Source organism: Balaenoptera physalus (assembly GCF_965194825.1).
Source record: "Balaenoptera physalus genome assembly, chromosome: 2".
In the NCBI taxonomy this organism is placed as follows: domain Eukaryota; kingdom Metazoa; phylum Chordata; class Mammalia; order Artiodactyla; family Balaenopteridae; genus Balaenoptera; species Balaenoptera physalus.
Window position 1 is genome coordinate 167686644 of NC_138883.1, and position 14040 is coordinate 167700683.

General features: G+C 40.2%; 1 protein-coding gene across 3 annotated transcripts in view; it reads right to left on the minus strand.

Annotated features, from left to right (window-relative positions):
- The window catches only part of LOC309654966 (uncharacterized protein C10orf67, mitochondrial), a 117287-nt gene that overhangs the window by 49582 nt on the left and 53665 nt on the right, over positions 1 to 14040 (minus strand). For all 3 annotated transcript variants that reach the window (XM_082449732.1, XM_082449734.1, XM_082449733.1), the window contains exons 7-8: positions 13147 to 13205; positions 3161 to 3226 (exon numbers count right to left, since the gene is read on the minus strand). In XM_082449732.1, coding sequence (XP_082305858.1) covers positions 3161 to 3226; positions 13147 to 13205 — 125 coding nt within the window. The remainder of the gene's footprint in view (positions 1 to 3160; positions 3227 to 13146; positions 13206 to 14040) is intronic.

The window sequence follows — 14040 nt, forward strand, 5'->3', positions numbered from 1 at the left end:
AGAAAATATATGGAAATCATATATGTGATAAGGGGTTAATATCTAAAATACATAATGATCTCATACAACTCAATAGCAAAAACCCAAATAATCCAATTAAAAAATGGGCAGATGATCTGAGTAGACATTTTTCCAAAGAAGATGTTCAGATGGCCAACAGGTACATGAAAAGGTGCTCAACATCACTAATCCTCGGGAAAATACAAATCAAAACCACAATGAGAGATCACCTCCCACTTGTTAGAATGGGTTGTCACTGAAAAGACAAGAGGTAACAAGTGTTGTCAAGGATGTGGAGAAAAAGGAACCCTTGTGCACTTGTTGGTGGGAATGTAAATTGGTGCAGCCGGTATGTAAAACAATACACAGGTTTCTCAAAAAATTAAAAATGTAACTACCATATGATTCCACTTTTGGGTATTTATCCAAAGGAATCAAAACACTATCTTGAAAAGATATATGCATCCCATGTTCATTGAAGCGTTATTTACAATAGCCAAGACATGAAAGCAACCTAAAAGTCCATCAATGGATGAATGGATAAAGAAGATGTGGTATATTTATACAATGAAATATGATCCAGCCATAAAAAAGAAGGCAATCTTGCCATTTGAGACAACATGGATGGACCTGGAGGGCATTATGCTAAGTGAAATAAGTCAGACAGACAAAGACAAATACTGTATGATCTCATATATGTGGAATCTTAAAAAACAACAACAATAACAAAAAACTCATGGATACAGAGAACAGATTGGTGGTTGCCTGAGGCAGGGGGTAGAGGTGGGACCAAAATGGGTGAAGGTGGTCAAAAGGTACAAACTTCCAGTCATAAGATAAGTAAGTCCTGGGGACGTAATGTACAGCACCGTGACTGTAGTTAACAACACTGTATCGTATATTTGAAAGCTGCTAAGAGACTAAATCTTAAAAGTTCCCATGATAGGAAAAAAACTATGACAGGCATTCCCTGGAGGTCCAGTGGTTAGGAAGCCACGCTTTCACTGCCGCAAGCTGTGTTGCACAGCCAAAAGGAAAAAGAAAAAAACTGTGTAACTTCACGTGATGATGGATATTAACTAACTAGACATATTGTGGTGATGATTTTGCAATATACGCATGTATCAAATCATTATGCTGTATACCTGAAACTAATACGACGTTATATGGCAATTATATCTCAATTTGACCAAAAAAAAAAAGGATAAATGAAAGCCACCAAGTGTAGGAATCACAGAAAGATTCAAAATTATTTCATATGCTTCTCCTAAAACTAAGGGTGCATCGTTCCATACTTTATTGCTTACCTATACTTACTGATCCTGCCTTTTTACTACAACCTCTTTGACTTTTTAAACTAGGCTCTTAATAGGCCAGAAAATAAACTGTATTGAAAACAGTAATAGACAAGCATGGAACAAAAACCCTTCAGGGAGCGCGTCTTTTAATTTTTACAAAGTGACTCTGGTCAACTCCACCTTCTCCCTCTCCTCCATCTGGCCACAATCACAAATCTCCATTTCTGGAAAAAAGCACTGTAGCAACAAAGAAAGCCCTAATAGCCACAAAGCCAGCCTCCCTTCCAAGTGAATAACAGAATCCCTTGGTGGGGGGAAGGGGGGTGCCAAATAGTGATCTTGTTGGGCCCAAAGTTATGCCATGGAAACCCAGTCCTAAGAAGAACCTTAAGTACACTCCTTCTACTGAAAATATGAGCCACCAGACCAGCTCTGAACACGCTAAAGGCTCTTGTGCTGTCGTGAGGTTTGCGATGCAAGATCTTGCTGCTTGGCAACAAGCGTGGTGCTCAACTACTAAACAGCAAAATAAAACATGATTGGTTCCCCGTGGGCAATATAATAGCACCAGTTAACCGCTGACGGTTCAAATAAAGCGGCAAAGTAATTCACAAACGGTGGAGTCCGTTCCTAGCATAGGCACGAACTCACTGATGGAGTAGTTTAATCTCTTCTCTAATACTGCTAACGAACTGACAGTTTAACATCTGCTTCCCACTCTATAAAAACACTTTGTATTTTAATGACAATGTGCACATTTAGTTGTTTGTTTTCAGAAGCAACTCCTGGAGGAGGGGGAATGACAGAAGAGGAAGGGGGTGGGGCAGAAATCGACCAAGTATACTCAGCTCATGGAGATGACTTTTATACGCCAGGGATTTGAAAGTAAAGAGTTCAAAATAACACATTTGTTAACACATGGTTTCTGTGGGTAGCTAACCATAATTTTTTTCCTGGCCTGCATTCCCAAGTTGGTTTCATAGAAGGCTTTATTGTAGTCCCAGAGCATTGTTTTGCATTAATTTCTATGACAAGGCACCCAAAACACATGGTGCTGAGAGTAACAAAACAGAGTTAGGGAAACAGTCATGACTTGGCACAAAGTGTGACAAGCTGTAAAAAAGGGAATGTTTCAATATCTGAAGTGGTGTTGATTTCCTATGAACAACCTTTTCTCTTCTAAACAGTATCATATTCTTTTCAAGCACATTTAGAACGCAAGTCAAGCTGTGTTTTATTTTTGATTATAATAAACACAGTCAGTTTACTGTAACAAAGACATAGTAGTGGTGATCAGTTGAAAGCCAAAGTACGACACCATGAGCTGGACGGGGGGTGGGTGGGGGGTGGGTGAAGTCGGGGAGCTTGGTGGGGGGGGCGGGTAGTCAACTGATAAAATAAAAGACCAGCCGTCTGGAAAGTTCGCTTAAAAGAACATAAAAAGGCAGTGTTTTCTTATGAGACTAACACAGAATGCCAAAATATCTGGCTGGGCTCTTTTTTGTTGTCACTTATGGCAATTTGTAACTAAAAATAGTAAATCCTTCAAAATACTGGGCTCTCATATCTGTTTTTTTTAATCCCTATAATAAAATACAAAAATTTTGTACACTACTTTAAATTGTTAATACTCTTTCTTGTATAAGACTCTTCTACATAGTAAGTATATTTATTAAAGAACTACTCAAATTGTTTTCTCCAAAACAATCATTAAAAAATGTTTATAATTATGCATGCATTTAGATTCTGGATAAAGGTGAAATGAAGAGTTCACAGTAAACAGATACAAATAAAGTTTATAAAACTTTCATGATTAAGTTCCTGGATTCAAATTTATTAAGAAATAATGTAAATCCCCTTACCATTTCTTGCACTAATGATTTTTCAAAATCAAGCTCACATATTAATTTGTCTCTGCCATTGATTAGCTGAAAGAGAGGAATATTACATTTTGATTAAAGGTAAGAAAACACTCAAGATTCCTCCTCAGTGAAATTTAACGAAATATTTTGATTCTAAATGTGAGAAAAATGGATCCCAATAAGATCAAAGCAAAAATTAAATGTCCACAGATTACCGTGTAATAATGATATACTACTATATAATTATTTTTATTATATAAGCAAGCAAAACATATATAAAAATGCCAATTTATTTACAAACTTTCTCACCCCACCCCCCCCCAAAAATGTGACTCAATGCATAATAAAGCAAGTCCTACTCTATCAAAAAGAGCAATTTTGCTTAACTCATTATATGAACCATTTCTCTTATTTTAGGTTTTGATGCTATATTTAGATGCATATCAAGCCATATTCATAACAATTGAAAATAGCCATCAAAGCATATACTGCAGCGCCTTTGTACCAACTTCACTTGCCTCAGTATTTTATTTTTTTTATTTTTATTTTTTATAAATTTATTTTACTTTATTTATTTTTGGCTGTGTTGGGTCTTCATTGCTGCACGCGTGCTTTCTCTAGTTGCGGTGAGCGGGGGCTACTCTTCGTTGCGGTGCACAGGCTTCTCACTGTGGTGGCTTCTCTTGTTGCGGAGCACGGGGCGCACGGGCTTCAGTAGTTGCAGCACGCAGGCTCAGTATTTGTGGCTCACGGGCTCTAGAGCACAGGCTTAGTAGTTGTGGCACACAGGCTTAGTTGCTCCGCAGCATGTGGGATCTTCCTGGACCAGGGCTTGAACCTGTGTCCCCTGCATTGGCAGGCGGATTCTTAACCACTGTGTCACCAGGGAAACCCCACCTCAGTATTTTAAATGATCATTTGCAACTTGCATGTAGTATATACACTGAAAAAATTCAACCTTTGGTTTTGACATCCATTCAATTCAATTAATTCATATATTCATTAATTTAATAAACATGTATGGAACACCTTTCAGATGCCAGACATTTTGTTCGGCTGTGGAGGTAGGGAAACGAAGTTAAACAGATCCCTTCCCTGGAGCACCTACAGTATGCTAGGAGAGCATTGTGAAAAAAATGACTGTAATACATAAGAAAAAAGGTTAATAAGTCAAATCTTCAGGTAGTCGAAAAGCATAAAAATCCACATAACCTGGCAACCGTAATTATAACAAGTTCTGCTATACCTGGTGTTAATGGCACAGGAGGGCCATTTGACAAGGGTCTTGAAGGATCTGCAGAAATTCAACAAGTTGGAGAAAGAGAAAATGGCAATAAAAACAGCAAAGTAACCACAGAGAAGCCTGGAGTAATGGAGGAACTGGAAAAAGTTTGGTGTTTGTGGACCCAGGGTGCATAGAGACAGGAACAGCAGGAAATGAAGGGAGACAGAGATTCAGGGTGATATTATGAGGGGGCTTGTTCACCTCAATTAGGAGTGGAGGGCAGACTGGTGTAAAGTGCAGAATAGGGGTTGGTTCAAATCAGAGCTCTGCTGCTTACTAGCTGTGTGGGTAAATTAATTCTATGCTTCAGGTCTTCGTTTTCTCATCTATAAAATTAGGATAATAAAACCTACTTTGGAGAGTTCTTCTGAAAAGAATTTGATACAGCAAATGTGAAAGTGCTTAGCTGCTCCCGGCACATAAAAATCACCCAGAACATTTTGAGGCAGCCTGATTTTATGCTGAAGGCAATGGGAAGCCACTGAAGGTTTTAGCACGTAAGATTAGGATACTAATAACCATAGCAGGGGTGTAGAAGCTAGATTTGAAGGGGATGAGAGTGGAGACAGGAAAATGAAGTAGGAATCTATGAAAATAATGGGGCCTCAACTAAGTCTGTGACAATGTTGTTGCAGAGAAAGGGGATGGGGGTAAATTTTGGAAGGAATGTCTACAGACCTAATGACCAACTAGATATATGGTATGAAGGAAGGAGTAGATGGGAATTCCCTGGACTCCACGCTTTCACTGCTGAGGGCCAGAGTTCAATCCCTGGTTGGGGAACTAAGATTCCACAAGCTGTGCCATGTGGCGTGGCCAGAAAAAAAAAAAAAAATGAGAAAGTAGAGAAGGACCCTAGATTTGTCACTTGGTCCTCTGGGATAGATGCCAGTGTCATTCATTTAAGTGGGGAACACAGCCAAGTCCAGATTTGAGGAGTAATGAGTTCAAGATTTGACACTGAATTTGATGAACATGTAAAGCATTTTTTTTTTTTAGCAAATATTTTTGAGAGCTAATATAAAGGTAATAAAGGATAGACACAGTTATTGACCTCCAGGGAGCAAATAGTCCCAGGTATGCGGGGGCACAGAGGAAGCCCCTAATTACCGTAGGGAACAGAAGGGGACTGTCAAAGAAGTCTTCCCAGTGCATGTAACATGGAAATTGAGGGTGAGGACAGAGTTAATATTACAGATGCGGTGTTCAGGGAAAACATGAAGTGGGGGGAAGGTTCGGAAGTCATCTGTAACCAGATGTGCCAGTTACGGGAGAGTCTGAAGTCAGCCAGAGAGAAAACAAAGACCAAGGATAAAGAGAATTCCCAAGAACAGCATTCAAGTGAAAGATGGAGGAGGAGGAACCATTGACAGATATTGCTTAGGAAGGTGTGAGGAAGTGAGCAAAACATCAGAAGCAAGCACTGCTGCAGAGGGCATCTCTGACATGGGGCACAGTCCTGCCACAGAGAGTGGAAGATTCAAGAAGGAATGAGACTGAAAAGGATTGAGGGCAAGATGAACCTCATGGTGACCTTACCAACAGGAAAAACTAGCAACAGGGGTGTGAAGAAGGGGCTAGTAGATACAGATTTCTTTTAGTTGATATTTGAAGAAGAGTGAATGGTAATTACTTCAGGGGTGATCAGGGTCAAGGGACACCACCCAGAATGATGGCTTGGCTATGTCTGTAGGCCAGAGGGAAATGCTTAAAGGCATGTGAGAGAGAGAGGGAGAGAGAGAGAGGCTGATGAAGAAAGGTCCCAGAAGAAGAAGAAGGAAGCTTGTGAAAATGACTATACTACCCAAAGCAATCTACAGATTTAATTCAATACCTATCAAATTACCAATGGCATTTTTCACAGAACTAGAACAAAAAATCTTAAAATTTGTATGGAGACACAAAAGACCCTGGATAGCCAAAGCAATCTTGAGAAAAAAAATGGAGCTGGAGGAATCAGACTCCCTGACTTCAGACTATACTACAAAGCTACAGTAATCAAGGCAATATGGCACTGGCATATAAACAGAAATATAGAACAATGGAACAGGATAGAAAGCCCAGAGATAAACCCATGCACCTATGGTCAACTAATCTATGACAAAGGAGGCAAGGATATACAATGGAGAAAAGACAGTCTCTTCAATAAGTGGTGCTGGAAAAATTGGACAGCTACATGTAAAAGAATGAAATTAGAACACTCCCTAACACCATACACAAAAATAAACTCAAAATGGATTAAAGACCTAAATGTAAGACCGGACACTATAAAACTCTTAGAGGAAAACATAGGAAGAACATTCTTTGACATAAATCACAGCAAGATCTTTTTTGACCCACCTCCTAGAGTAATGGAAATAAAAACAAAAATAAACAAATGGGACCTAATGAAACTTCAAAGCTTTCGCACAGCAAAGGAAACCATAAACAAGACAAAAAGACAACCCTCAGAATGGGAGAAAATATTTGCAAATGAATCAATGGACAAAGGATTAATCTCCAAAATATATAAACAGCTCATTCAGCTCAATATCAAAGAAACAAACACCCCAATCCAAAAATGGGCAGAAGACCTAAATAGACATTTCTCCAAAGAAGACATACAGATGGCCAAGAGGCACATGAAAAGCTGCTCAACATCACTAGTTATTAGAGAAATGCAAATCAAAACTACAATGAGGTATCACCTCACTCCTGTTAGAATGGGCATCATCAGAAAATCTACAAACAATAAATGCCAGAGAGGGTGTGGAAAAGGGAACCCTCTTGCACTGCTGGTGGGAATGTAAATTGATACAGCCACTATGGAGACAGTATGGAGGTTCCTTAAAAAACAAAAAATAGAATTACCATATGACCCAGCAATCCCACTACTGGGCATATACCCAGAGAAAACCATAATTCAAAAAGACACATGCACCCCAATGTTCATTGCAGCACTATTTACAATAGCTAGGTCATGGAAGCAACCTAAATGTCCATCAACAGACGAATGGATAAAGAAAATGAGGTACATATATACAATGGAATATTACTCAGCCATAAAAAGGAACGAAATTGGGTCATTTGTAAAGATGTGGATGTACTTAGAGACTGTCATACAGAGTGAAGTAAGAAAGAGAAAAACAAATATTGTATATTAATGCATATATGTGGAATCTAGAAAAATGGTACAGATGAACCAGTTTGCAAGGCAGAAATAGAGAACAGAAATAGAGAACAAACGTATGGACACCAAGGGGGGAAAGGGGGGTGGTGGGATGAATTGGGAGATTGGGTTTGACATATATACACTAATATGTATAAAACAGATAACTAATGAGAACCTGCTGTATAGCACATGGAACTCCACTTCGCTGTACAGTAGAAACTAACACAACATTGTAAGACAATTATACCCCAATAAAAAAAAAGTCAAAAAAAAAAAAAAAGAAGGAGGAAGAGATGGAGTCAGGCAAATGGGTGGAAGGATGGGTCAAGGCAAAGAAGAATGTCCCCTCTTCTGATGAGAAGGAGTAAAGGTAAGGCTAGGTAAGCTAAGTGACAGGGTGAGCAAGAGAGTGGAGAGTAGAAAAAAAAAATCCAGGAGTCTGCTATGTTCTCTGTGAATTAGGGAAGAGCAAGGAGGAATGGAGTATGGAGTTGGGGAAAGTAGTAATGATGGAAAGAGCGGCAGTGGGTGGTTAGAAAGGGTGCTAATTACAGATACAAATGACTACCTATAAAATAGATAAACAACAAGGTCCTACTGTAGAGCAAAGGGAACTATATGCAATATCCTGTGATAAACCATAATGGAAAAGAATATGAAAAATAATATATATGTATATGTATAACTGAATCACTTTGCTATACACCTGAAACTAATATAACATTGTAAACCAACTGTACTTCAATCAATCAATCAATAAAATAAGTTTTTTTTTTTAAGGATGCTAATTAGATCCAAGGGAAAGGATGGGTAGAGGGAGGGCATAGCACCTAAAGGCAAGGATCAGCTTGTCTCCAATGGCACAGCTCAGTCCCTGAGCAGGGCTGGGGAAGAGTGGGTACTGGTTACATGAGAGCCTTGGAAGGGGAGGTGGTGGTGTAGCTGAAGATGTGAAAGGCTGAACAGTGGGTTTAGAAAAGTAAAGGAATGAGAAGTGGAAGGAAAGGAAAAGATTTTGTGTTGAGTCTTATACCTTGGTCTGAAAAGAAGTGTCATTAAGTTTCCAATGGGCATCAATTACTGGCGAACACCAAGGCCATTGGCCCCAACCCTGCCTGCCTCCATAGATGTCTCTCAGCAATTATCTCTTCTCTCTGTTGTACTTTTACCCTCTCATTCTTCTTTCCATCGACGTCATTTAAAAATACTCTAGTTTCGGGCTTCCCTAGTGGCGCAGTGGTTAAGAATCTGCCTGCCGATGCAGGGGACACGGGTTTGAGCCCTGGTCTGGGAAGATCCCACATGCCACGGAGCAACTGGGCCCGTGAGCCACAACTACTGAGCCTGCGCGTCTGGAGCCTGTGCTCCGCAACGGGAGAGGCCGCGACAGTGAGAGGCCCGCGCACCGCGATGAAGAGCGGTCCCCGCTCGCTGCAACTGGAGAAAGCCCTCGCACAGAAACGAAGACCTAACACAGCCAAAAATAAATTAATTAATTAATTTAAAAAAAAAACACTCTAGTTTCATCTTTTAAAAAATTCCTTCCTCAACCCCATGTCCCCCTCCAACTACTCCCCGACCTCTCCTTGGCCATCCGCAGCCAAACTTCTAGAAAGTCGCACATGCCCACTGTCTCCACGTCCGCATTCACCCCCCTTCTCAACTGCTTCCACGTTCCAGTAAATGACCCTCATTAATTACCAGGGTCATTTTACTTGCCAAAGCTAATTGTCCAATCCTCCCTTTTTAGCCTTTTGCACACCTGGCCTCTGGGCAGCACTGGGCACGCTGAATGATTCCTTTCTTTTTGAAACTCTTGCCTGGCTTCTGTGATAGCCACTCTCTCTCCTGCTTTCCCCCTGCTCTACCGCTGTTGTCATTTTCATTTGAATGTCAGTCTTCACTTCTCTCTGCTTAATCTCTCCCACCTTCAACCTTCTCAAAGGCCACAGCTTTTATTGCCTAACCATCTCTTGAATTCATCCATCCCCTTCATCCCCGTGTCACTGCCCTCCTTCTGTTTCAGGACTTTATATTTCCCCTAGTTTATACAAGAAATCTTTTAACTGGCCTCTCTGGCTATGGATTTTCCTCCCTCCTGTTCATCTTTTTTCTGAAACAGGAATCCAATCCTGCCCCAACGTTCAAAGCTCCCCATCCGCTCAGAAGGCAACTCAAACCCCTTGGCATGAATTACACTCCTCCGTGATGTGCCCTGCTTCTCACCACCCCAGTTCCCACAACTCCTTCCAGCCAGAGCAAGTCATGTGCCCTCTCCATTCTCTTGCTCTGGCTCGTCCACCTCCCCTTCACCCGTTCCTGCTAACGCTGACCTTGCTTCCAGGAGTCACCTCGGTGCCCTTCCTCCAGCCTTCCCCGATCCTTTACAGTCCAGGCTGGCTGTGGGACCACCTGCCCCCACGGCAAGCGACGCTGCCCTGCTTCCTGACGCTGATCACGCCTGGGCTATAATCTCGGACGACTGTCCCCTCTCAGAAGGAAATTCATGTTTACAAATTTATAAATTCATGTATTCAGCCACAGCTGGAACACAGATTCAGCTGTCATTTGATTATTAAAATTTAAACATAAAAGCTACCGAATCCCATAATTGACAGCATTTAGCCCATGGAGACGGCAAGAGGTCAGCCTACCCAAATTCCGTCCCATTTTCAACTTGCTTTTAATTGCATCCTGGACTGAAAAGGGGAACATGTGGCTTATCCAGAGGCTTCTGAGCTGCCCCTTTCCTCTCTTCCGGTTCTGTTTACTCCTCCCTCACACCCCAGACTCCCCCCTCTTCCTGCCCCAACACAAATTCTCACCACGTGGTCTCACCAGATCCCACCTCCTGCTCTAGCCATACCAAATCACAGAGTTCCACGGGCGTAGCTTACACTTTACGCATTCACACACTGTATGCAGCTCTTCCACCCTCCTACCCACCTGGAAAAATCACTTCAAGCGAAGGAGTGTGAAATCGGTGTGGAAGAATTTGTGAAGCCTTTTTCTAGAACCTTCCAGGTAAAGCCAGGCATCTCTTCTCTATGTACGTACTTCTATTACAGTCCCTATCACACTGCCCTATGGTTTTTATCTCTCCCTCCAGACTTGATCTCCTCCACAGCAAGGCTGCGTGTGTGTATGTGTGTGTGTGAGATGTCTGTATATAACATTTTTGTATCTCAGCAGTGCCTGGCACTAAAAGGCATCTGATGAACATTGCTGAATTAATTGATTTAGTGGAGGATATTGGAAACAAACTGGTAAATATCAGCTCTCATTTTATTCAACAACTCCTGATCTGCTTTCCAATTGACAAAGCACTTTGACGTACATTATCTCATTCTGTCCACACCGTAAGCCTGTGAGACTCAGGAAGGAGGATGAGGAACCAGCCCAAGTGGCCACAGTGTCAGAAATGGAACAGGAACCCAGGGTTCTAGATTTTTCCTGATCAATACCAAATTATACCTACACTCAACATCTGGGTAGAGGCCCAGTGCATATAAAGAAAAAAAGAAAAGAAAAGAGACAGGATAAAAAAAAGATGATCAAACAAACTACAGATTTGCTATATTTGTCTCGAACAGAGCTGTCGAATAAAAATATAATGTGAGTCATATATATAATTTTAAACTTTACAGTTTATAGTTGAACTTATAGCCTTGTTAAAAAGGTAGAAGAAACAGGTGAAATTAATTTTAATAATATATTTTATTTATCCCAATAGCTATTCAAAATAGTATCATTTAAATGGGTAATAATCCACATTAAAAATCGTTAGTGAGGTATTTCACATTTCTTACGGTACCTAAGTCTTTGAAACCCAGTGTGTATTTTTCGCTTAGAGCACATCTCAATTTGGGGGCTGAAATTTCATGGGAGATGCTTGATCTGCGTTTAGATTTCATAAAATTTACAAATAAAAAGGTAGATTCACGTATTCAAGTTATTCAAAATATACATAAAAGTTTTTCAGTAACTGAAACAAATATCAGTATCTTTATACTGAAATTTAAAAATTAAAATTAAACGTAATTTAAAGTTCAGTTTCTCACTTGCACTAGACACAAGTGTTCAGCAGCCACGCACGGCTGGTGGCTACCACGGGGCACTGCGGCTCCAGAAAGCCGAGGCAGCATTTAATCGAAATACTTAAACCCACACAGGGTATAACCAGCCACTCAGGGGGGGATGTTTCTTTCTAACTAATGGCTTAACGGTGAGAGTTTCTGCTTTAATTTCCTTGAACTGCCCCCAGAGAAGACTAGGCTCATCCGACTCATCTTTCCCAGCGACAGTACTGACTGAGTAGTTTAAGGAGCATTTACATAAACTGAGATGGTTCCCTTGCAGGTTATTAAGCGAAACTAGAAAGCTGAGATTTCTTTTTTAACCTCAGAATTTGATGCCAAGAAAGTTAAACTTGTCAGTTCTGTAGACTCTCGTTATCTCTGTAAGAATGGCATTTGCACCCTCATCACTGAAAATAGGACGAAGCACAAGAAAATGACATCATGTTGTGAAAACCTGTGATGGATTCAGTGATCACAGAAGACATCTCCCAACTCTGACCGATCATGGTATACATTTGTTTACAAAACAGTTCTTGGAAGTAACTTTATCTAAAACCTAAGAATACCCAGAACTGCAAAATCAGGTTGAAATCTGAATCTAAATCACCTGAGCTCTGGATATGAGGCTAGCGTGACTGAGGAACTGAATTTTTAACTTTATCTAATTTTAATTAACTTTCATTTAAAAATTAATACTCGATTCAGTTCGCGGAAAACATTTTTGTTTATTTGGAATAATCGAGGATGTAAATCCACGTTTTCGTCTATAAATTTTATGAACTCTTAACTGCATTCTCATTCTCTGAGTCACTCAAAGAGTATTTTTATTTTTAAGTGCGCCGGCCCCGTGCTGAGCGCTGGGAAGAGATCAGAGACCGAAAGGTAGTACTGTCTCTGGGTTGTGGGGTCTCCAGCAAGGCAGACTGACCATCACAGAAAAGGGTTTTGAGAGCTAAGAAAGCACAAAGCAGGAGCCCCTGACCTGGGTGTGGAGAGCAGGAACTGCCGTGGTCCTGCGGCATTAGATGCCCCAGGAAACCTTGATCTTCGTGATATCAAAAGAATTTCCTGCTCTAAATACAGATTTCCTGGATATACAAACCCAGTTCATTCATATACAGAAAAATGAACATAAACCAACATCTGATCTGAAAATAAGGCTGCTCATTTTTAATAATATCATTTTTCCACAAGCACATCTTCAGACTCCCTGTGTCATATGATGTTTCAGTTCCTTACAGTCAACAAGGTAGATACTCAGTTATCCCAAATAAAAGAAAACATGAATTTGTTTTCAAGATGGAATCCTTTTTCATTACTAAAGAAATAATCCTGAGTAACAGGAGAGATTAAATACAGAAACTGACTTTTCTCTACATCATAAGACAAGGGGGACACAGGGTTATTTCACCAGTTATGCTGATATTTCCATTGAAAAGAGTCATTCATCAATGTAAAAAAGTTACAGTACCTTTTGAATGGTTTTATGATCCTTTTCTGCCATCTCTTTCAGACTTATAATTTCATCTTCTGTAAACAAAAGGAGAGAGAGGCCAACCATGAAATTACAAGCTTATGGCCCTGTATTCAATCTGCCTGCTTCAGGGCAGGCTGTACACTGCTGGCAGGCATGGTGGACGCAAGTCCTAGCAGGACTGTGACCTTCACAACTGCCCTTGACATTCACAGCCTTCTTCCTGCTGTTCAGATGGCTGGTCAGATAGGGATTAAGAACTAAGTTCAAGATCCAAGTGTGGCTGAGGGTTGAAAGCTTTTCATCGATACTAGCAAGAGACATTTTTGCTGTTAGTCACAGCCAATACAAACGGCTTTAGCAGGTGGTACTTTATGACTCAGTAAGAACTACCAAAACCTGAAAAAGCATTACTATACCACATCAGAAGAGAAACGAAACTACACTGGCGTGGTATAATTTTACATTCAAGGAATATTGTCCTATATCTGATCTTATCAATGTTTTGCTGTAAATTTTGAATTGCCTACTCATAGCTTTTCATACTGCAGATTAAGGGCATCATCGTGTGACTAACATAAATAGAAAGATAGCAGTACGTGTAAAGACTTTAAAGCAATCTAACTTGGTGATTTAAATGCAATATTTACCAATGTTTATAGATATAAAAAAGAGGGTGTAAAGTCTACAAATGGAAATTTGTACTTAAAATTTGTACCAAAAATTGCAGATAATGTAGTAAGTAGTAGCATATTTTTCGGAAGGGCCAACTCTGTTTCTCCACAAAGCACACCCCAATATATATGCTTAAATATTAAAATGTTAATAAATTTTAGATAGTTGATTAAACACATGAAACAGAAATCAGCACAAGTTTCTATCTGTTTATAA